The 22141-nt window shown below is 33.3% G+C and overlaps 1 protein-coding gene across 1 annotated transcript; it reads right to left on the bottom strand.

Annotated features, from left to right (window-relative positions):
* Positions 1-1167: 1167 nt before the first annotated feature.
* Positions 1168-8860, bottom strand: LOC110692489 (protein ROOT INITIATION DEFECTIVE 3-like). Its single transcript, XM_021869498.1, has 8 exons — positions 8609-8860; positions 8242-8355; positions 7302-7435; positions 7047-7194; positions 6602-6801; positions 3850-3977; positions 2354-2580; positions 1168-1691 (listed from the first exon to the last, which is right to left on the bottom strand). Exons 1-8 carry the CDS (start codon positions 8807-8809, stop codon positions 1515-1517), a joined length of 1329 nt encoding a protein of 442 aa, XP_021725190.1. The 5' UTR covers positions 8810-8860; the 3' UTR covers positions 1168-1514.
* Between the last annotated feature and the right edge of the window lie 13281 nt (positions 8861-22141).

Genomic DNA, 22141 nt, shown 5'->3' with positions numbered 1-22141 from the left:
GCGTCGGTGGTGTTCGTGTGGTGGTGGGTGTGGTGGGGGTGCTGCTGGGTTGTTCTGAAATTATTTATTTATTTTTTCACATTTTTTTTTTTAATTTTCTTTAATTTTCTCAACCAATTACATATTGACACGTGTGCAAAAAAAAATCACAAAGGTTTATCTGCTTTACCGGTTGCAAGTCATTTGGGTGCAATTGAAATTAATATCCCCTAAAGTTGGGAGTGATAGATAATAAACGAAAGTTGAGATTATTTTCGGCGAACGAGGCAAAGTTCAGATTAATGGGAGCAATTTTTTAAAAATATCTGTAAAAATCCCTTCGTCATTTTTAATTTTTTACGTTTAACTTTTTAAAACTTTAGGTTCGGCTTTCTAAACATCTGTTTTTTTTTTTCCATATCATATAGAAACCTATCATATAATCATATTGAATATATACGTGATTAAAGATGAAGATTGATGGAAGTATTTTCTATTGTTTTTTATTTGTTCAATATGTTATACTCCATCTGTTCCTAAATAATAGTTTCTTATGGGTAAATTTTAGTTCCACAATGTTCACCGCATTTGCTTTTCCAACAATCATTAATATTAATTTTTTTTTACCAAAACTCCCTTCAATTTACAATAATATTTATGCAAATTTAAATTTTTCATGTAATTTTTTTTTCTCACGTATTTTTATTACTTTTTCTCTCTATATTTTTATATCCCCGATGTCAATTTACTTTTTCAATGTATTTTTACTATTCTTATTTGTGTTTATTAATTCCCGTGAAAAATACCTATAACGATTTATTAATAGGGAACGAAAGGAGTATGTATAATTTTCTATGTACTTCCATTTATTTTAGATAATAAACACAATTTTTTGATCCGTCATACATGCCACTGTATTTATAAAATAATAAAAAGAAATTAATGAAGGTGTTATGACGTGGAAGTGGAGATTAGATTATGTTTTACAGTTTTGTTTGTGTGCTTTTTCTAATTTTTCAACGGGTCCAATGTCAAACATGACTTTTTTGGATTTTCTTATGTTGTGCTGGCATGGAAAGTTGTCTAGATGTAAGATATTTTTAGCAGATATTTTTGGAGGTTTTCGATTTTTTTATTTTTTGACAAAAAAAAAAAAAAAAAAAAAAAGCGCTTTAGAAAAGGGTAGCCTTGGAAAAAAAAAGAGCTGACACTTTTGTATAGATTTTGGTACCATGTACAACCACATCAATCAATAAGCAAATTAACGCGTATCAACATATACTTTGTTACTATCAATTTATGCTACTCCGTATCAGAAAAATTCTAATCAAAAAGCAAACCAATTGTAAAATACAGAGACTAACAAAGCCTACAAAACTTGAAAGCTGCTGAAATACACTTGGCAAAGCCTGAATCAGGTTGGTATTCCTATGGTTTGCTCAAGTGTCATCTCCACAAGCTCATTAGCACGAAACCAATGTAAATTATCACAATTTCTTAAATAGCTGGATCATCTGCATGCCGCTTTGCAATACTCAACCAGAGTTTATTTTAATGTGTTTAGCATTACTTTCATCAACAAGCTCGTTAACACAAAACTGATGCAGATTGTCGTACATATTTTTCCATTGTTGGACCATCTGCGTTGCCCTCTTGCACTCCAGCTTTAGTCGCTCAACTTCCATTTCTGCTGCAGTAGTTGAGCCTTGTTGCTAAACAAGAAAGAAAACGATAAGAAAAAATGTTGGATATCTATGTTGTAAATATTTTTGTATTAATGAAGAATTATGTATAGTGTCGTATGAAAATTTGTATGACTATTGGATTCTATATTTGGATAATTGGAACTTTTCATTGGTAATTGTTAATGTGGATAATTGTATTATTTCATTATTAACTATTCATTAGTTATAATGGATAATTGTATCTTTTCATTACTTGCATCTTTTCATCCATGTTTCTTTGTCTATATAGTTGTTGGTTGTTCTGATTTATAAATATAGAATATTAGTTTTATTTACTCTCTCAAGATATACATGCATATAGTTGCGGTTACTCTAACCTAGTTTGTTCGCTGGTTTCTTATAATTACAATACCATGAGAAACGAAACCCGTTCTATCTTGGGAGAAAATTGCTTAATAACCTTGGGTATCGTAGAGGGAGCAAAATTGTCTTAAGGACACAACGTGATTTGTAGGGCTCGGGTCATAATATTCTACATTTTGAATCAAGTATAAAGGTATGTAATATGTTTTATTTGTTTTATATATTAGATATATAATTATTTAATTCTTAATACTAGTTTTCGTATAGTATTAATAACAAAAAATAGACTACACACATATATAAACGGATTGATATCGATAACTAACCTGAAACTCTTTGATTTGGTTGTTCATCACATCTTCGATGAGGTAAGAACCACCACCTGGATTAGAAGAGCTATCACAACCAATAAAAGCCTTTGTCCCCATTATCTCCTCGCTAGAATTTGCATATTTGTCAAGCGAGGGAGGCAATAAGGCCTTCCTACCATGAGAAGCTTGGGACTTCAACTCGCTCTCTGAAATCCTAGTAATCAGAACGTTGGTCACTGGACCTGTCAAGCAAAGCAGCTCACATATTGATAGTTTGAATTTTATTGTTGGGCAAGACTGTAACAAAACAATGTACTGTAGTGATAATATGGCAGGAAGACTTCATCCTCTTTTTTGTGTTCCCTTTTTTGTTAAAAAAAATCCATTCATAGTAGCAGACTGGCAAGTAAAACCATAAGAGGGAAGTTAGTAGCACAAACTTAACACAAATTGGAACCAACATAGTTATTAGTGGATACTTTGTGCAGTTGCTAATAAATTTTAGGTTTACACCATATTAATTTGAGGGTGAGGGTGAGCCATATTATTCCTACACAATATTCACAAACGGACTACAGCTTCTTACTGATCAATTTCTACAAAAGAAATGCTTGTGTACTCATAAATTTAGATTTTTGATGTGCAGTTACCTTACATAAAGAACAAGGATATTTCAAGTATACTGAAATGTGATTTAAATAAGATGAGACATTATAACAAGTATTTTGAATAGCAACAAGTGACTGATTGGCGAAATAAATCCCCTAGATCTTAATGTGCTAAATCTATACGTCAGCATGATTTTCTTTCACTATCATTCCAAACACATAAAAAGATACGGAGTAGTTGAGAAACAAGATTTTCAGCTCCTATCAAAATTAAATTTCAAGAAGTCCAGATAATTATACAGCAGAATCGACATATAAAATTTCACATTATTACATAACAATCCAGTACTCCAGATGAACTTGAAGTGATTAATAAAAAATTCCACATTAATACATAACACATAACAGTCCAGTACTCCAATTGAACTTGAAGTGATTAATAAAACCTAGATACATCACAGATAATTTCATTAAATATTTTTCACGATAACATTACAAGAACTGGTGTAATAATATTAACTCATCCTTAGATGCACGTAGACTCCAAGCTACCTGTTTATCTTAATCATCTATAATATTCATTAAATGCTTAAATTTTCCAACACTTTGGTCAAAAAAATTAAAAAAATTCCAACCCAATCTAAACAAAAGGTAGTGTCTCTTTTTTTTTTTTCTTTTTTTTGTTTTACTGTGTGTGCATGTTGGGGGGTATCTCCCTAGGTAGTGTGAGCATATTCTATCACTGAGATGTCAAAGTTGTAACAGTCCCCACTACCTGCTTTGTGCTCCTCGCCTTAATATTAAGGATATGACAAGGACATGATAACAAAAGCACATCAAACCAAAGCGCAGAACACAAATATTTAAGATATCATAAGGAGGTTGTTAGGTGAGTCATATTACCTTTACCATGTGTAAACATGCGAACAATATTACGAGTTCTAGTATCCCATACACGAATTTTGCCATCCTCTGATCCAGATACCAACGAGATTCCATCAGCACGGAATGCTAGAGAGGTAACAGCCCTACTGTTGACCACAAGAAAAGAAGGGGAAAGGCAGAGAGTAAATAATCTAGAAAATGATACCCAATAACAAAACTTCTGCTTTCTATGAACATAAAATTACTTCCTGCTCTCTCTGAACATGGATATCAACCCCCAAAAAAAGGACAACAATAGATACAAAATGTACTACATTCAATGAACATTGGCTTAAAGTCTAAAGAAGACTTTCAGAAGTTTCTTCAATTTCATTTATTTATGATAAAAGTTAAATGCAACAGACAATTAAAGAAATCTAATATTTGCTAAATAAGCAAGAATACAAATTATATTGGCAATTTATACAACCTCCTAATGGTCTCTGTACTAAATTATTCCACATGGCATTCATAAGAGATTATAACTTATAAGCAATAAAAAAGCGTGCAAGTCTGCAAAATTAAACAAGTAAAAGCTAAGCCTATGGGGAAAGCTCCCCCCCCCCCAACACACACACCCACACACACACACACACAAAAAAAAAAAAAAAAAAAAAAAAAAATAATTAAAACCACACGTGTCAGGTAGATCTCAGCTAGCCTAATCCAGCACAATCTCAAGTTAATTTTGCCAAAACTAACTTGAAAGATCAAGACAGGTGATGAAACAAGAATATTTCACATCAAGGTCAGTCATTGTTCTCCAAATCAGTGTTCACAGATATAAGAGAACCACCTCCAATGCATAACTTTCAGCATTTCCTTGAGAATTTATATGTAGTAACTAACCACTTGGAAACAAAACAACAAACCTACTGCCGTAAAAGGGTAACTCTTTAAAGAATGGAGGTAGTAACTAGGATCAAAGATTAGGTAAATTTAACAAGTGAACCTTATGGGACAGACAATAAAGAGTAATGATTTCAACAACTCCCTCAAGCCAAGTTCACAACCCCATTTTGTGGACAAGAATGAGAGCAACAACGAGGAAGGGCACAGTGGCAATGCACCCACTTTTTGATCTTGAGGTTGCAAGATCAAACGCTCAATCGCCCATAGCCTCATAGGGGAAAAGGAAGTACTCACCTAGGTGGGCTTACAGTTAAGATAGGCAGCTGAGTCAAGTGTTTTTGTGCACCTCTTTAAACATAAGATAAAGAAGCCTAGGTGGGAATATAAACAATAGTGTTAAAACCATTTCCAACAAAGAGTGGCGGGAGGAAATATTTTAAGATATATCAGGGTTATGTCCACTTTATTTTTGTTTTTCTATTTATGTGATTGATTGATCCTGCACTTACAAGAGAGTTAAGAACTAAAACGGATATGCATTGCAAGACTCCATTATCACCATCTATTTGAGAAATTTTAGCTACATTGGTTTAGAAAGTTTTTGTTTGTAGTTGCATGTAGGAATGTTTAGAATGTGCCATTGGTAGCCTCAAAGAATCTCAGTATCACGGCATCCTAATATATATGCAGAAAGGACCATGTCCACACTGAGAAGGACATGTTGAAAAAGCAGGAAAATAAAAAATGGAAATAGGTGAGGTGAGGAGAGGAGAGGAGAGGGTTAGCCCACGTGCCTCATATATGTACCTAAATACAGGTAAAACCAGATAACTATGCAAAGTAGCAGACCTTATAAATACAGAATAAAGGTTTAGCAATTATGCTTTCTGCAATTTTTTTTATTAGTGCAAGTCCATCCCAAGATTATATAATAGCATCTACTCTCATGAAAGGCAGATTAAGTAATCAAATCTGCACATTAGAGTCTAAGACATGCCCTAAACTTATTGTTCCCATCACATGCCAAAACATAAGACTCTAATACATACGTATGGTTGAGAATCTTGGGAACCCAGCTCCCTATCACTAAATTCATCTTATTTTTCTCATTTATCAACAAGTTAGTTACAAGTCTTTTTATAAATGGAATGGTTAGTTATTAAATACAAGGTTTCAAGTTACTTTCTCAACCCTCCTCAGATGATTTACATAAATACTTTTGCATTGTGTAGTAGACTCATAATTACTTCCCAGAGAAATATATTGAGTCCATAGAGTATACAATAATTTTACAAGCATTAAAATCCTTCTTTAGTCCTGACATTTAAGCATATTTAACTAGAATAAACACAGTCAAATGAAAGGAATACTTGAAGACGAAAGGGATTAGAAGCAAGAGATTACTAGGCAAGGTCAACAAGTTAGCCAATAATACTCCAAACACAACAGAAAAGCTTGACTCATATCTATTAAAGCAAGTTCCAGTTTTTGTTCAATATGTAAGGAACTACTAATTAAATAGAACTCCTTATCTCCAAGTTTAATGATGAACTTATCCTCAAGTGTCAAGGTAATTGAACTGTTCATAACGTCCAAATAAACATTCAAACGAATTGCTCCAAACAAAAGCCGATAGACAAAAAGCCCCATAAGTCAGAAACCTATAAATAGCTAATCAACAAATGATATTCAACCATTAAGTGATGAACAATGAATAGAGCACATGCCAAGCTTGTAAAACCACATTTGATGTAGCTAATAATCAAACAAACTTTCAATGGCAGAGCACTGCTCTCAAGACATCAGACTGACTAATTCAAAAACTAGAAGAGTAAATCAACCAAAGGGTTTAGTGATGTACAATAATCAAGTTACAGACCTTGAATCAGCTAATGAGCCAATAATATGCTTTCCATAGTCAGTACTATTCGTAGTCAAAGCATTGAGCGCAGCTATGTATATCTTCCCATCTCTACCACCAGCATAAAAAGCATATTCACCCACATCAATGGCAATTGCATTGATAACAGCTGGGAACGTAATGTTCCGCAACAATCTTCCTGTCGCCAAGCTCCACACCTAGAAATATTTAATTTAAAATAGGATAAAAAGATAACTCAAAAAATAACAAATTAACAATAATAATAATAAATATATAAATAAAAGAAGTAATTATTTCATATTCTGATTTGACGATACATCAACAAATGAATTTCAAGATCATAGGAAGCAACAACTAGCCCATGCAAGAGCATACTTTGTAACTCATTCCTTTTCATTTTTCATCTTTAATCATTATTGATAACCTGAAAAACATATCTCACCTTACAAGTTTGGTCCTCTGAAGCAGAAATAATTACAGCATTAGATCCACCATGACCTGATTTGACATCTGTAACTCGCAAAGTATGCTCTCGAAAATTATGCACATGACCATGCCTAGCTTCCTTTCTTCTAGCATCATCAAACATCCTGAAAAGCACAAGAAAGAGGTCAATTGTGGCAAAACTATCATCCTAAAGAACATAATAGTCACAGGTAAATTGATAGCTTAATTTACGATCAAATTCAAGCAGTACATGAAAAGCGACCAAACTTTAACACGTCCATCTTCTGCACCAGATATAAGCAGGGATTCATCATCTGACAATGCCAAACAAGAAACAGCCCCATAATGTGCACGCCATTTCTTCAGTAATCTACCAGTATAAACCTAATCCACACACAGAAAGAACAACCAAATATATAAAGAGAACATGAATTTATCATAAATTCATAAACTTTAACTATCTTATCTTGTAAAATTTAGTTCATGCTGCATACAATATAACTGTATCAAAAATGACACATAAATAATACACTTACAGATTTCACTAAAGTTCCTACTTACCATATGATATTTCTTTGGAACTTGAATATTATTTGTTGATGAAAAAATAAAGTTCTTTGTTCCTGAAATCTTCTAAATTCTTCCAATAAAAATAATAATAATAATAATAATTTTTTTTTAAAAAAAAAAACATAGTCATATACTCATATGAAGTTTGTTTAATAATAATAATAGCAAGGTGATGGGAATGCTGTATCCCATCACCTTGCTAAGCTAATGCCGTTTGGTGTTGAACAAGTTTGGATTAACCATTGCCCTGAAATGGTTGCTCCTTATGTACTCTCGGACACTTTGTCCCTTGATTAATAAATGCATTAGCTAGCTTGCCCTCAGAAAAAAAAAAAAAAAAAAACAAGCATTTAACAATATACTATGCATAATTTATAATTTTTCAATAACAAGTATCAAGAGATACTAAAACCGGGACATCTAAAAAAACAAAAAGCTTTTAAATTCTTCCATTTTTAAAAAAATAGTTGTACACTCATATGAAAGTCTTATTTGATTCGTTGCAGTAAGTAATTAACAACATCAACTTGTAATTTTCACTAACAAGTAAAATGAGATATTAAACCCAGGACATGCTAATAAAACAAAATGAGAAGAACATTTAGAAATGGAGAAAGTACCTCCCAAACAAAAACATCACCGGAAGCACCGCCACCAATGAGATAAGTACCCTCACGATTCGATACTAACGGTTTTATCGGCTCAACCGGAAAACTCTTGACTTCAGGCTGAGGCTGCAGAGTTGAACCAATTCATACACAAATCAAACATAAATTGAACAACCCAAATTAAACTCTAACTTAAAAAAACCCAAATTAAACTCTAACTTAAAAAACCCAAATCAAACACAACTTGAAGAACCCAAATAAAACATAATTTGAAAACCCCAAATTAATCACAACTTGAATAACCCAAAACCCAAATCAAACAAAAATTGAAGAACCCGAATTAGAAGTGGAATTGAAGTGAGGAGAGAGAAAGAGGTACTTTGTGCCAAGACCAATAGAGAATGGAGCCGGAAGTGGAGGACTCGCGGAGTTGAGAAGACGCAAAGAAACGACCACCGACGGAAACAAGTCCGTGAGGAGGGGATAAGCAAGATTTGTAACGGAATTTTTCCGCATTAGAGTCTTCTTCCCAGCGACCTACGCCGGCGTCCATGGAAGACGACGCCATTACCACCTCCATTTTTGAATAAACAAGCAGCGACTGAGGAAGAATGAGTTCCAACTTACCTAAACGGCTTAACTCGTATAGTCTTTTACTCGAGGTGATCAATGGGCGCGCCGGGCCAGGTTCGGGCCGGGTCCAGGCAAAAAGTAGCCATTTATTTGGTTGGGCCGGGCTAAGCCAAACTTCGGGTGGGAAAATGTGTGCCCTAACTAGATGGGCCATACGGGCTTTTCAGGTCAATTTCGAGTTGGACCAAAAAAACAACTAAAATTGCATAAAATTGATTTCTCAAGCACGCTTAAAATTTTTTAAAAATTAGGCCAGGTCCGACTTGAAATTAGGCCGAACCAGGCCTAAATTGATTTCAGACTTGAAAAAGTTGTTGTTAGCTACACCCCCCACACCACCAATAAATTACCATAATATCTACACCCCTCCCCCTTAGTTTCCTACATTTTCTCTATTCTTTTATAAATCAGTTTTTCTTCATAATTTTACTAACATTTGAAATTTCCCCCTCATCATAATTTTACCACTTTCTCTCTCCTCATAATTTTAATTACCACTTTCTCTCTCCTAAACTACCACAATCTTCTAAATATTTCTTGAAATATAATCAAAATACACTTACATCTCTACTTGTAAAGGAAAAAAATCAAGAAATCGAAGAAAATTTCTACAAAAGAATGACCATAAATCAAACTGTTAATTGATAATTTTGTTTATTTTTCAAAAAAAAGATCAAACCCCAACTTTTTATTTGCCTTATTCTTCAATAATATGAAATTTCAATAGTAGTAGTTCATGATTTCTTATAATTTTACTTGGTAATAATAATTTCTTAACATTATATTATAATGATGTTTTATATACTCTATTTTAAGTTGATTTAATGTGTTATTAGCCTATACAATTACTGGGCAAAAAATTAAAAATAGAGTTCAATTGCCCTAATATATATAATGAATAATTTGATTTATTTCGCAAAATTATAGAAATAAATACAAGTTACTCATCCTGAGTAACAACAAATGTAACTCAAGGGCCACGGATGTAATTTCCTGCTTTTAAGTTGGGGGTAAAAATGTCCACAGTGTATTTCTCAGATTTGCATGAGTTTTCTACCGTTAACATTATTTTTGAGGGAAATAAGAAAAGTTAGGGTTTAGGTTTTGCTTATCTAATTCAAGAAAGAAAGAGAGTAGAACGAGAGTGTGAATTAAAGGTGTCGCTGGTAATGAGAGTGTGAATTCGGGTGGGGGTGTGCAGTGTTACAGTGGTTTCGTCAGTGATGAAAGTGTGAATTGGAGTGGGAGGTCGGTGTAAGGTTTGCGAGGTCCAAATCGTCGGTGTTGGCCAATTTCCTGCTTTGCGAGCTCCGAATCGTGGTTTTTGAAGGTAAGTTGTTCATGTACCTATGTTGGTGTTTAGTTAATTTGATAAAGTGTTAATTTTCTGCAATTTTTACAATGTTATGAATGTTTAGTTAATTTAGCTGCGAGCTCCTTTAGTTAATTTAGGTGTGAGCTCCAATATGATGCTCCTTTAGTTATTTTAGCTGCGAAAGCTCCAATATGATAAAGTGTTTAGTTAATTTGACCAAATTAATATGGTTCTTTAATCTAAATTGATATTGTTCATTTTATGAGATTTATCAATGTTATGAATGTGTTATTGTTATTTTGTTTATTTGTAAATTGGTGGCCATTGAAGACCTAAATTGTTTTGTTTTCTTAAAAAGTCATAGCCAATGGAATATGCATCTCTGTTATAGGGTTGTGTTCCCATTGATTCCATTTTGATTATTGTTTGCCATAAGATGGAATATGCATCTTTGTGGTGATAGGGTTGTGTTCATTGATTCCTTGTGATAGGTTGTTGAATACCCTTTTGTAGGTTGTTGATGAAATTTGCATAGTACACCAGGGTGTACCATGCTCACGGTACATCCTATAAAAAATAAAGGCATTTTTCTATTCAGTTTTTTTTTCTTTAAAATGATTCCTCCTTAATTTAAGGGATTTGTTAGATATTCTCCATATTAATAGTTTTCAAAAATAGATTTGATATTTTTGGAGATATATAATTACGATTTCGAAATACAGAAATAATTTCTAGAGAGAGAACATTTTTAGCATAGAAAATTAATGGCGGGGTGTAAGAAATTCGACATGATTCCACAACACATTTGTTGATAATACGTATGAGAATTAAGATTTGATTAATAATGAAGATGAATTTGAGGATTTCATAATCAAATGTGAAGGTAATTTATTTATTTTTTCAGGTTTTTTTGTATTTAAATTTTAAAATTATAATTACGATGTTGATGCTAATGATAATGTTCTTTAAATTATTAAATTTCATAATTTGTAGATTTCTTAATCAAAGGAAATTGTTTTTTTTGTTTTTTTTATTGTTTTTGTATTATTTTCAAAGGTTGAAGATGATGTTATTCTGATTATGATGAATGTTCCTTTATCATGCATTCGATTTGTTAATTGTAATGGAATATGTTCTTTAATAAGTCCGATTAATATGTTCTTTGAGTCAAAATTATATGTTCTTTGCATTACAAATTATGTTATTTAAGGTATAATGTTCTTTGTGTTTCAATGATATGAACTATGTTCTTTTTACTTGAATAATATGTTCTTCTATGTTCATGTTAGTTTGTTTTAACTCTTATGTTCTTTTGGGTATTGAGTGATATATCACATATTATTTTAAATTGAGTTTTTACAACATTTTTAATTATTAAACTATTCATCTTGAATATTTTAAATTTATATTTTTTTATGTTAATAACATTAAATAATTGTGCACATTTTTTTTTCAGGATCACGATGGTTGATGGAGATATTTTTTAGGACATCATCTATTGATGATTGATTTTTGGATCCATAGAACATCCATAACATTTATAAAGAGCATGATTATATTATGTAATAGGCACTACATAAATTTAAACATTAAAATTTAACAAGGATGGTCCAAACAAAAATTTAATAAACATTTTCACAATAAGCAATGAATTACAGTTCGAGAACATGGACATTTAATATATTTTATCAAAAGGTATAATAAAGATCATAATACTAATAGTGGACATATGGAAGAAAAATTATGCTAATAATTAATAGTACTTTGCATACAAAATAAAGTACATCATAGTTTCTAATAAAGAACATTATAAAAACATATAAAGAACATCACAAGAATTACACATGACTACTATTATTATAGTGAATATTCTAATAATTACATAAAAAAAAAAAGTTGCTGAAAGAATACGATTGATTTTGGTAGAGATTTTTTAAATTAAAGGAAATCAAATAAAATATTGGTAACTGAAATTTTAAATATGAAATGAAATTTTGAGTTTAAATTTTGAAAATAAAATCTTTCAATTATTTTGAAAATAAAATCTTTGAATTATTTTGAAAAAGAAAAAAATTATAGAATGAGAAATTTATTCTGGAATCTTAATTTTTCTTTAAAAGATTGTATCAATTAATGTGGGATTTGGTTGATTCCTTTCCGAAATTTACTGAATATTCCTAAAAAAAACTGGTGTTCTTTGTTTTACATCTACATGTTCATTTTTAGCAGAATGTTCTTTGATCCCAAGGTTTGTTGCCTGCGTTTTATTCTTTGAACAACGTCGTTTTTGCCTGAGTGTACCATGCTCATGGTACACCCGGGTGTATAATGCTCATGGTACACACGGGTGTACAAATCAATGATTAGGTTGTTGATTACTGTGTTGATGAAGGATCGACACCCATTGGTCCCTGAAATGTTTCAGGTATTGTGTGAAAACTTTGTAACTGTTTCTGATATAGTAGAAATCGTTTATCATATAATCATGCATTAGCATTATTATTAACAGGAACAGGATGATAATTCGACAATTGGTGGAGTTGTAAAAGGCAGAGGCAAAGTTCTTAAGGAATTGACTAAGCCTGGGAGGAGTATAACACCCTAGAAATTCCTTTCCTTTAAATACCCACTTTACTCTTTAAAATACGATTTAGGAATATCTAAGACATTACCGCCACCGTGAAAACGTCTAAGGCAACTATCAAAGATACACAGCGGAAGACTTAAAATTAAAAACCGTTTAAACAAGTCAACTCAAAAGTCCACCAAACGAAAGTAAAGTTGAAAACCAAAACAAACAAGGTCAAATAAAATCAAACTACAACTTGGAACCATTAAAGGCCCTTATTCAAAATGTTCCAAAACCAAACCTTTGCGTTAGTCCACACATAATATGTCATAAATAAATAAAGCATAAAACACATCGTAAACTAATGGAAACTAGCATGATTCACTCTTCACTCATGCCCCGTCATGAATATGCTTCAATACCTGAAAAGTTTATCGCTACTTGTCCCCACTACTCTCCATTAAAAATGGGTCATCATAGGGCCAAGATAAAGACATGGCCAAACACACAAACACACACAATCAGCAAAGCTGAGTACATAAGCGTAATTAAACACACTAACATGCTTTCACCTATCAACACACACTTACCTCAATGCCTGTTTACAAGCACACACAAAAATCAACAAGACACTTTAACTAGACACTAAATAATTCATTTAGAGTTGATTACGCATCGAACGGGTTTCTAACTATACCTCCCCCAAATAAATTGAGGTTAACTGACACGGGAGCTAACTGTGCCAGCGACAAAACCACTCAAAGGTGGCGGAATTCCTGTGCATAATAAAACCACTCAAAGGAATGTACAGCGTCCTGTACTCCATTAGAAGTTATGGTTAAATATAAAACCCCATAACTCCCCCCATTGTTCATACTCAAGGTATATATGTTCCAAGAGTTTTGGTGCGTAATCTCTTTCACTTTACGTTACTAGATGTAGCATCGCGTGCTACGCACGCGGGCAACAACTTGGTTAGTATATATCTAAGTATTGTTAAATAGATTTTTTATCAATTGACATTTGGTAGGTTTAAGTACTATACAAATATTTACAAAATACAAAAAAGTTGGGAGAAAAAGAGTATAGACGTACAAACTGAATTTATTATTTTATTTTACAATACAATTATTGTATTACATAAGTACAGCTTGTTACAGAATAAATATTTAAATTTCGTAATATCTATAATATATATATACACATACACACTAATCTAAATACATATATGTTATAAAAGTCCTTACATAAATATATTATACATAATATAAACTCTAGTATGTATGTATACACACACACACACACACATTTGTTATTAAAGATAAATACATGTATAAATATAATTTAAAGCTTAAGTTTAGTAAAATTTGTTGACATTTGTTGTAAAAGTTGTTTATGATTGTGTTTTTCTAATTTCAATTGATAGTAGTTATAGTCGCCAACATCTATATTGTAAGTTTGTTGAAGAAATTTGAGTGCTTGTCTAGCAGCGTTTTGTTGTGATGGACCAATTCGAGTAGCTGGTGTCCCAATAAATCGTACAGGACATGTGACACTAAGAATACCATTTATATCTATAAAAGCTTTTACTTCATCGTTGGTAACATCATAAATACCGAATTCTGCTTGAGGTAATTAATCCCAGCTGAAGTAGTATATCGTGTAGAATTATTTTGATATTTGTTTCCAAAACTCTCCGTGGTTCATCCATTATATGGTGGTTAAGAACTTAGTATTTTAATGTGAGCTAATGAAATTTTTACGTATGAAGTGAATTTGCAGTAGTTATTGTTTTAAGAGAAAATCTAAGTTTCTATTTCTATTTATAGGCATACTTTTAAAAACCTTGTAGTGATCTTTTATTACGTATTGAGTTCAAACATGCGTGTCAAAACTAAAAATGTTTTATAGTACACATGTGAGACATGTATTATGTTTTATGCATATTGCACAAGTGTCTATAATGTAAATTATACAATTTACACGTGTGTGTGTGTGTGTGGTATCCGTGTGTATTCATTTCTAATTTATTATTTTAATCCTATGTGCTTAGAATATGTTATATTAATTCTATGTATTTGGTATTCTAATAAATTGTACATGATTTATTATACTGTAGAGTAAGACATTAAAATATGGTAAATACTTAAAACAAATGGTTATTTAGTGTGAATCTACATATAGAAGTACATATGTATTCAAACAAACATTATTTATTTTACATTTTAAATTTGAAATTGTCTAAGGAAACAAAGTTTGTACTGAAAGTGTTAAATTATACACATATATATATATGTTCATAAACACGTCTGGAAATTATTCTACATCTAAGCTTCAATTATGCGCTTAGCTTTCCAGCGGAGCTGCTGAAATCCTTCTCCCAACATGTACGTCGTCATCTCTATGGTAAGCTCCCTGTCCTTCAAAGCTGTAATGCAACTGTCTACAAGAGATCTTTGTTCCTATAATTATGTATAAAATGATTAATGATTCTTGTAAGTTTGTTTGTAGTTTTGAATGTAATATTAGTTAAAGCATACATGTAGTGTGAGCGTAGCCATATGATTAGCATCATCATTTATCAGTTGTTCAGCAAGATGACCAAAAAGTGTGATTGGTATATCACAATTGTCGTCAGCATAAGTAATATGCAGCACAGTTCTACAACGTGTATAATTACGCATGATTAAATATTTAATAGGATAAAGAAAAGCAGTTATTGTATGCTATGTTATTAGCAGATGTATATCAATTAATGTGGTTCGGATGTTCCTACGTGCGGATAGCTAAAAGCACGACAATTGAACACTAACCCTCTTTCAGTTTCACATTGTTTGCTGCAGACATTACATGCATTGTATACAATACTGTTTTTGTTTGTAATATCAGTGACTCGTCCGATGATCCAAACTGTTTTTCCAGACTTATACCAAAACAAATGCAAATGTAATTATACAAAACATTACGTTGTTCAGTTTAATTTGTGTAATGAAACATACTATGTAATTTACCTCTTGCTTAGGTAATTATGAAATTGGGATTATTAATTCAGGCTGTTGAGAACATTCTGTTGTTCTCATTGCGAATGAATTTTGAAGGACTCGAATTTGGTCCTTGTTGTTCAACGCCCTGTAAATGAACAGCGTAAGTTAAGTAATAATTAATACACAAATGGAATTAGATTGGAAATTTGGTTTACCAATCTCGGAGAAGTTGTGCTTCTGGAGTACTTTGGTTAATTTTCAGTGAGGAAGCAAAGGTCGTGTTGAATGAACCCTCTGTAAACATATATGGCGCAGGTAGTTAGTGAAAGTGTACTTATTATGTTATAATTATTTGCTTATATCATATACCATCAAAAGTTGATGCTTTGACGCGAGAAACTTCTATATCAGGCATCGTATCTATAATATCAGCAACATCGACAACTTTGTTGTGGACCAAAGTAGTCCATGCTGATAGCATAACAGGTTTCATGCTACAAAAAGTAGAAGAAATTAAATGCTTCACAAGAATAGTAATAAATAAGTTAAAGTACTCTTGTATTGAAAAAGCATTTTACATTATTATAATATATATACACGTACTTGGAATCTATGATCTTAATCCTACGCACTTCATTAGGCAGTCCGGAAGTCCTGGAGCGAATAGTTTCTACATCGTATATGTGAATAGCAATCCCAATAATATCTAAGGAAAAAATACCAAGAACTTAGTTGTATATGTCAATTAATTCATGTGTATTTACGATGCACCTAAAGTAATTATAATATCTGAATGGGTATTAAGTAATATTTACCTATTCGATCAGATATGCCGACGAAATCAAGAGCCCGATTAAGTGGAACAAAGTATGAGCTTGGTTCAGGTCTTTGTCGTGTGTCAGAAATTCTTGTTGCAGAATTGATCGTCATCTGATATAGCTGATTGTCTCTAACATACATGTCAGGTATGAGAGTTATGGTACAGTTGGTAATTTTGTATTCTCTGTCTTCAATAAGAAGATTATGAAACAACTCAATATCTCGTTCAAAGATCACAGCCTTCATTTGTGTTCCCTGGAAATTTCAATGTTAAGTAGTTGTTAATTATGTTGACAAAATTAATATTTTATAAATTGTGTATGATATACCTATGCGTCTTCAAAAATAAGTTGCTGTAAATTTGTCGTGCCTTCGTGAGATTTTTTTGTCGGGTGCTTCTTTATTAATGTGGCTATTGTAGTAAAATTTCAGCTTTGCTTCGTCAAATTGGCAAGAGGAAGTTGTTAAGCAGCCATTATGTCGTTGTGCAATCTAAATTGAACCTGCCATGCATTAATGTGATGTAAGTAAATATTACAAGCGATAAAATTATAATATCATGGTATAACGTAAGTGAAAGGAAAGATAAGTATGTTCACTCTCTGTAGAAGGAAAGATAATTAAAATTACAATATTCCAGCATACCTTAAAATCTCATAACATACAACATTTTTAGTGTTTCTCATAACATAAGTAAAATTACAATACTCCAGCACGCCTTAAAATCTCATAATATACAACATTACAATCACTAGTGGAAAAATTGTCATTTGTAACACCCTATTTGTAACGGGCATGATAAAATCCGTTACAAAAAGAGTAATTGTAACGAGCAAAATATTTGATCGTTACGGAAAAACTTATTTGTAACGGGCAAACAAATGTCCGTTACGAACAATTAATAATTGTAACGGGCAAATAAATGTCCGTTATGAATAGTTATTAATTGTAACGGACAGATATAAAGCCCATTACAACTAAATAACTCTCTAGGGTTAAATGTTCAATCTGTTCCCACTTCCCCAGCCGCATTTCTTCCTCACTCCTCTTCTCTCTCTCTCCTCATACCACTCTCTCTTTCCGCATCTCTCTTCTTCCTTACTCATCTGCTCTTTCTCTCTCCTCAAATCACTCTTTCTCTCTACTCAAACCAAAAATTGTCAATAGCTAAAACTCACGAGTGATTTGCTCAAGAAGATTAGGGAGATCGAGGCCGATGAGACGTTGTCTGAGCCTGAAAAGGCGAAGAAGCATCATCAACTTCTGGGTGGGGTTAGATCCGGAGCAAGCATCGATTGCCCACAACCACCGTCGCCGCCGTCGTCAATTTGAACCAAATACAACAACAACAACAACAAACTTGAATCAATTATTGATTCAAAAATCAGAAATTTGATGATAGGGTTTTTGGGTTCTTAAACAATTGAAACCCATATATGCACTTGTAAACCTGGGCACGGGCCGGGTTGGCCCGCGTGCCGCCCGGCACGGCCCGCCGTTCGGCGCAGCCCGGCACGACCCGAATTCAAGCACGGCACGGCACGAAGTTCAACTCCCGTGCCACGGGCCGTGCCACGGACAGGGTTGAGAATTCCCAGGCACGGCCCGGCACGAGCACGGGCATGGCCCGCCGTGCTGGCCCGTAGGCACGGCCCGCAGGCACGGCTCGCGGGCCAACGGTAATGTTACTGTTTATTCTAGCTCTAATAAGCCAAAAAAACGGCTAAAAAACGGCTAGTTTTTTGCCAATTTGCTCCCCAAAAATTCTATAAATACTCACCTCCATTTCATTCCCAAATCACAAAATCACAATCTCTTCTTCTTATCTCTTATATTCTCTAAATCTCTAATAATCCTTATTTTCTTAAATTCTCTAATTATTCTCTTAAATTCTCTAATTATTTTCCTAATATCGGAAAAAATTAAAAAGTTCGTAATCGTAATTAGTGGAGCGTTGAAGCACGGTTGTAAGATCTAAACTAATCTTAAATTTATTATTGTTTTATTGTTATTATTAGAATAATCTTGTTTAATTATTATTGTTGTTAATTGTTATTGTTGTTGTTATAATTGTTGTTATTAATTATTATTATTGTTACAATTGTTGTTATTATTTATTTTTGTTGTTATTGTTATTGTTATAGTTGTTGTTATTAATTAATATTATTGATATTTTTATTGTTAAAATTGTTGTTATTAATTATTATTATTATTATAGTTAACCACTTTTTATTAAAAAATTAATTGTTAATTATGGCATCGAACAACCCATCATCTAGGTCTAGGGGGAAAGGCCGACTTATCCGTAGTAGTAGTTCTAGGGAACCACCAAATACAACGAGCCCCCAAATTACGAGTCAAACCAATGACCCCATTTACTTCCCCCCGGGCTATGAGTCATATAATACGTCGGGATTTCCAGCACCACCACTAAACCAATTTCCACTACCACCATACCAATTTCCACCTAATTATATCGGTGATCAACAAAACTATTGTTCTAGCCAAGGTAGCCAAGAAAGTACCCGAATTCCCTCCGGTTCTACCCCTTCTACTGCCACTCCCACTAGTCTCACTACTAACCATCACACACATCATGAATGGTTAACCGAAACTGAGATGCTACTTTTGAAAAACCGAAGGAGTGAGGTATGGCGTTATTTTGTCCTAAGTAAAGATGGTGAACAATGGGCAAAATGTAAAACATGTAATAGTGTATTCACGGCAGTTACCAAAAACGGGACGGGACACTTATCTAGACACATGAAAGCTTGTGCAAAACCAGCTAGTGATCCAACCCAGCCCAAAATTTCCCAATTCCATCCATACGGCTTTACATACAACTATGAGAGGGATAGGGATGAACTAGGAAAAATGATAGTACACGCCGAACAACCTTTTCTTTTCTCGGAAAGTGACGCATTCAACACCTACATTAACAAAGCACTACAACCCCAACATAAAAGAATCTCTAGGAAAACCGTTCGTTCCGCCGCAATGAAAAATTTCCTAGAGTACAAAGTCCGGTTACAAGCCGAATTGAGTAACCTTAACTGTAGAGTATCTTTAACAGCCGATTCTTGGGATAGTGGTTATAAATATCACTATTTATGTGTGACTTGCCATTGGGTAGATGATCAATGGATGTTACAAAAAAGAATAATACATTTCAAAATGCTGGAATACCTACACACCGGCATTAACATTGCTCACCATTTAATGCAAGCAATAGACGAATACAACCTTCTAGATAAAATGATGTCTATGACTTTTGATAATGCAACCTCTATGACATACACAGCTAATCTTATCAAACAAAACTTAACCGATGTACTATTAGACGGTGAAGCTCTTCATACTAGATGTGTTTGCCATGTACTTAACTTATGTGTACAGGATGGAGTTCGGGCAATTGGCCCATACTACAGCAAAATCAGAGATGCTATTATGTTTATTAATAGCTCTAACATGAGATACCAAGAATGGAAGAGTTTTCTAAAACAACAAAAGATAAGGGTAATAAAAATTAGAACCGATTGCCCAACTAGGTGGAATTCCACCTATGACATGTTAACAAAGGCAATTGAGTACAAGGGCCCGTTAACATTATTTTACAACCAAAAATTTCAACAAAATGCTTTGTATGATGATGATTGGAAAAACTGTGAAAGATATATGCAATTTTTACAGTTATTATATAACATGACGTATTGTTTTTCTACTGTTTGTGCTCAAAACTTTCTTTCTAATGCATGCTTACTCGCCCAACTTTTCGCTGATCATCGCCATCAAAGTGATTATGATCAGTATCTTCCAGCAATGGAAAAAAAGTGGCGTAAATATTATAGTGAGATTCCTTTGATTTATATTTTTGCTTCCATATTAGATCCTAGGCAAAAGTATGAAAACACATTTATGTTAGTTGACATTTACTTTCAATGCATGTTTCTTGACGATGATGTAGAAAACTATAAGACTAATGTGAAGGATCAGTTTTTTGCTTTATATAGAGTCTATGAAGCCAAATATGGCACCGTTCCTCGCTCAGGGCCTTCCCAACCATCCAAAAATGTAAGTAAGAAGGCCAAACATTTATTTTCACAAGCTACTAACTTGATTTCAAGGTTTTCAGGTGATTCATCAATCAGGAGAACGCAAAGCGACGTCTCGGAGTTGCAGATGTACCTGAGTTACGACTTCACCAAAGGCATGGACGACGATGAGATAAACAGCCTCGACCTCCTTGCATGGTGGAAACAACAAATCTCGAAGCATCCAACTTTGGCGGCAATGGCACGAGACATTCTTGCTATCCAAGTTTCCTCCGTCGCCTCCGAACGAGCTTTCAGCGCATCCGAAAGGGTTTTAGACGATAGAAGAACAAGTCTAAAACCCGAAACACTAGAAATGTGCGTGTGTTTCAAAGATTGGTTGGATGCGGAAAATCGCTCACAAGACCGTTCTTACGACCACAACGACAACAAAGAAGGAACCTCCGCTTCCGGTTCGGGTTCGGCTAGTTCCCAATCTATGCAACTAGCCGATGACCTTGAAGGCGAAGGCGAAGACGAAGACGAAGACGAAGACGAGCAAGAAGAAGGAGAAGAAGAATAGACAATTATTGTATATTGTACGATTTTAAAAATATCAATTTTATCATTTTCCAATTTTTGTTTAATACCATCATTGTATGATTTTTATCATTGTTATCATTGTACAATTTTCTCAACTCAAGTAATAATAATATAAAGTACGCATTATTCACATCCAAAATCCAATTTGCCTTTTTTCCCCGTTTTGTTACAATTTGTAAATTCATATTAAAAAAAAATAAAATTATACCAATTACTAATAAATCATAAACATTAAATTTTAAAGTAATAGTATAAAGTAAATATATAAATATAAATATTGAATATACAAATTATAAAACATAAATATTCAACTTATAATTATAAAATTCATAACTTAATAACTTATAACTTATAAGTTATAAACTTATAAGTTACCTTATAAAACTTATAATTATAATTTTATAACTTATATACATTATAAACTTATTAATTTATAATGTTGTCATAAAAAAAAAAAAATAAATAAATAAAATTTGAAAACTACACCAGCCCGCAGGCCGACACGTGGCCGGCACAGCACGAGCCCGCCAGGCACGAGGATCGTGCCGTGCCGTGGGCTGGCCTGTGAAAATGTCCGGCACGGCACGACACGAACCAGCCCGTGGCCCGCCAGGCACGGCCCGCGGCGGCCCAGCCCGGCACGGTGCCCAGGATTATGCACTTGGGTGCTGTTCCACATTGGGAAAAAGAGCAAAGTACCATTTTCCACTTCTAGGAAGTCACTTTATCTGTTGCCAATTGGCTTTAAGGCGAAGCCTCACTTAGTCTTATCCTAGATTGTTGCAAATTGTGATTACATATTTCATCTTGTTGCTATAAGATAATACTCGATTTCTTTATGTGACACTAGTTTTGTTTTAGTTGCATTTGTATGTGTTGCCATTCACTGGCCCCTGAGGAGATCATGGATTGGACACTAAAATGAGTGTTTTGCCAGACAGATGATTTTGATGCTGAT

This window comes from Chenopodium quinoa, unplaced genomic scaffold (assembly GCF_001683475.1).
Source record: "Chenopodium quinoa cultivar QQ74 unplaced genomic scaffold, ASM168347v1, whole genome shotgun sequence".
NCBI lineage: Eukaryota > Viridiplantae > Streptophyta > Magnoliopsida > Caryophyllales > Amaranthaceae > Chenopodium > Chenopodium quinoa.
The sequence above is the reverse complement of the archived record's forward strand: the minus strand, read 5'-3'. Positions and strand labels throughout refer to the sequence as shown.

Excerpts from the sequence above, each read along its gene's own strand:
- LOC110692489 (XM_021869498.1), bottom strand. The coding sequence starts at position 8,809 with ATGGAGGTGGTAATGGCGTCGTCTTCCATGGACGCCGGCGTAGGTCGC. Across the intron at positions 3,978-6,601 it reads GGCTCATTAGCTGATTCAAG|TAGGGCTGTTACCTCTCTAG; the intron begins GTCTGTAACTTG and ends TGTGGTCAACAG. Across the intron at positions 1,692-2,353 it reads ACCAAATCAAAGAGTTTCAG|CAACAAGGCTCAACTACTGC; the intron begins GTTAGTTATCGA and ends TTTCTTGTTTAG.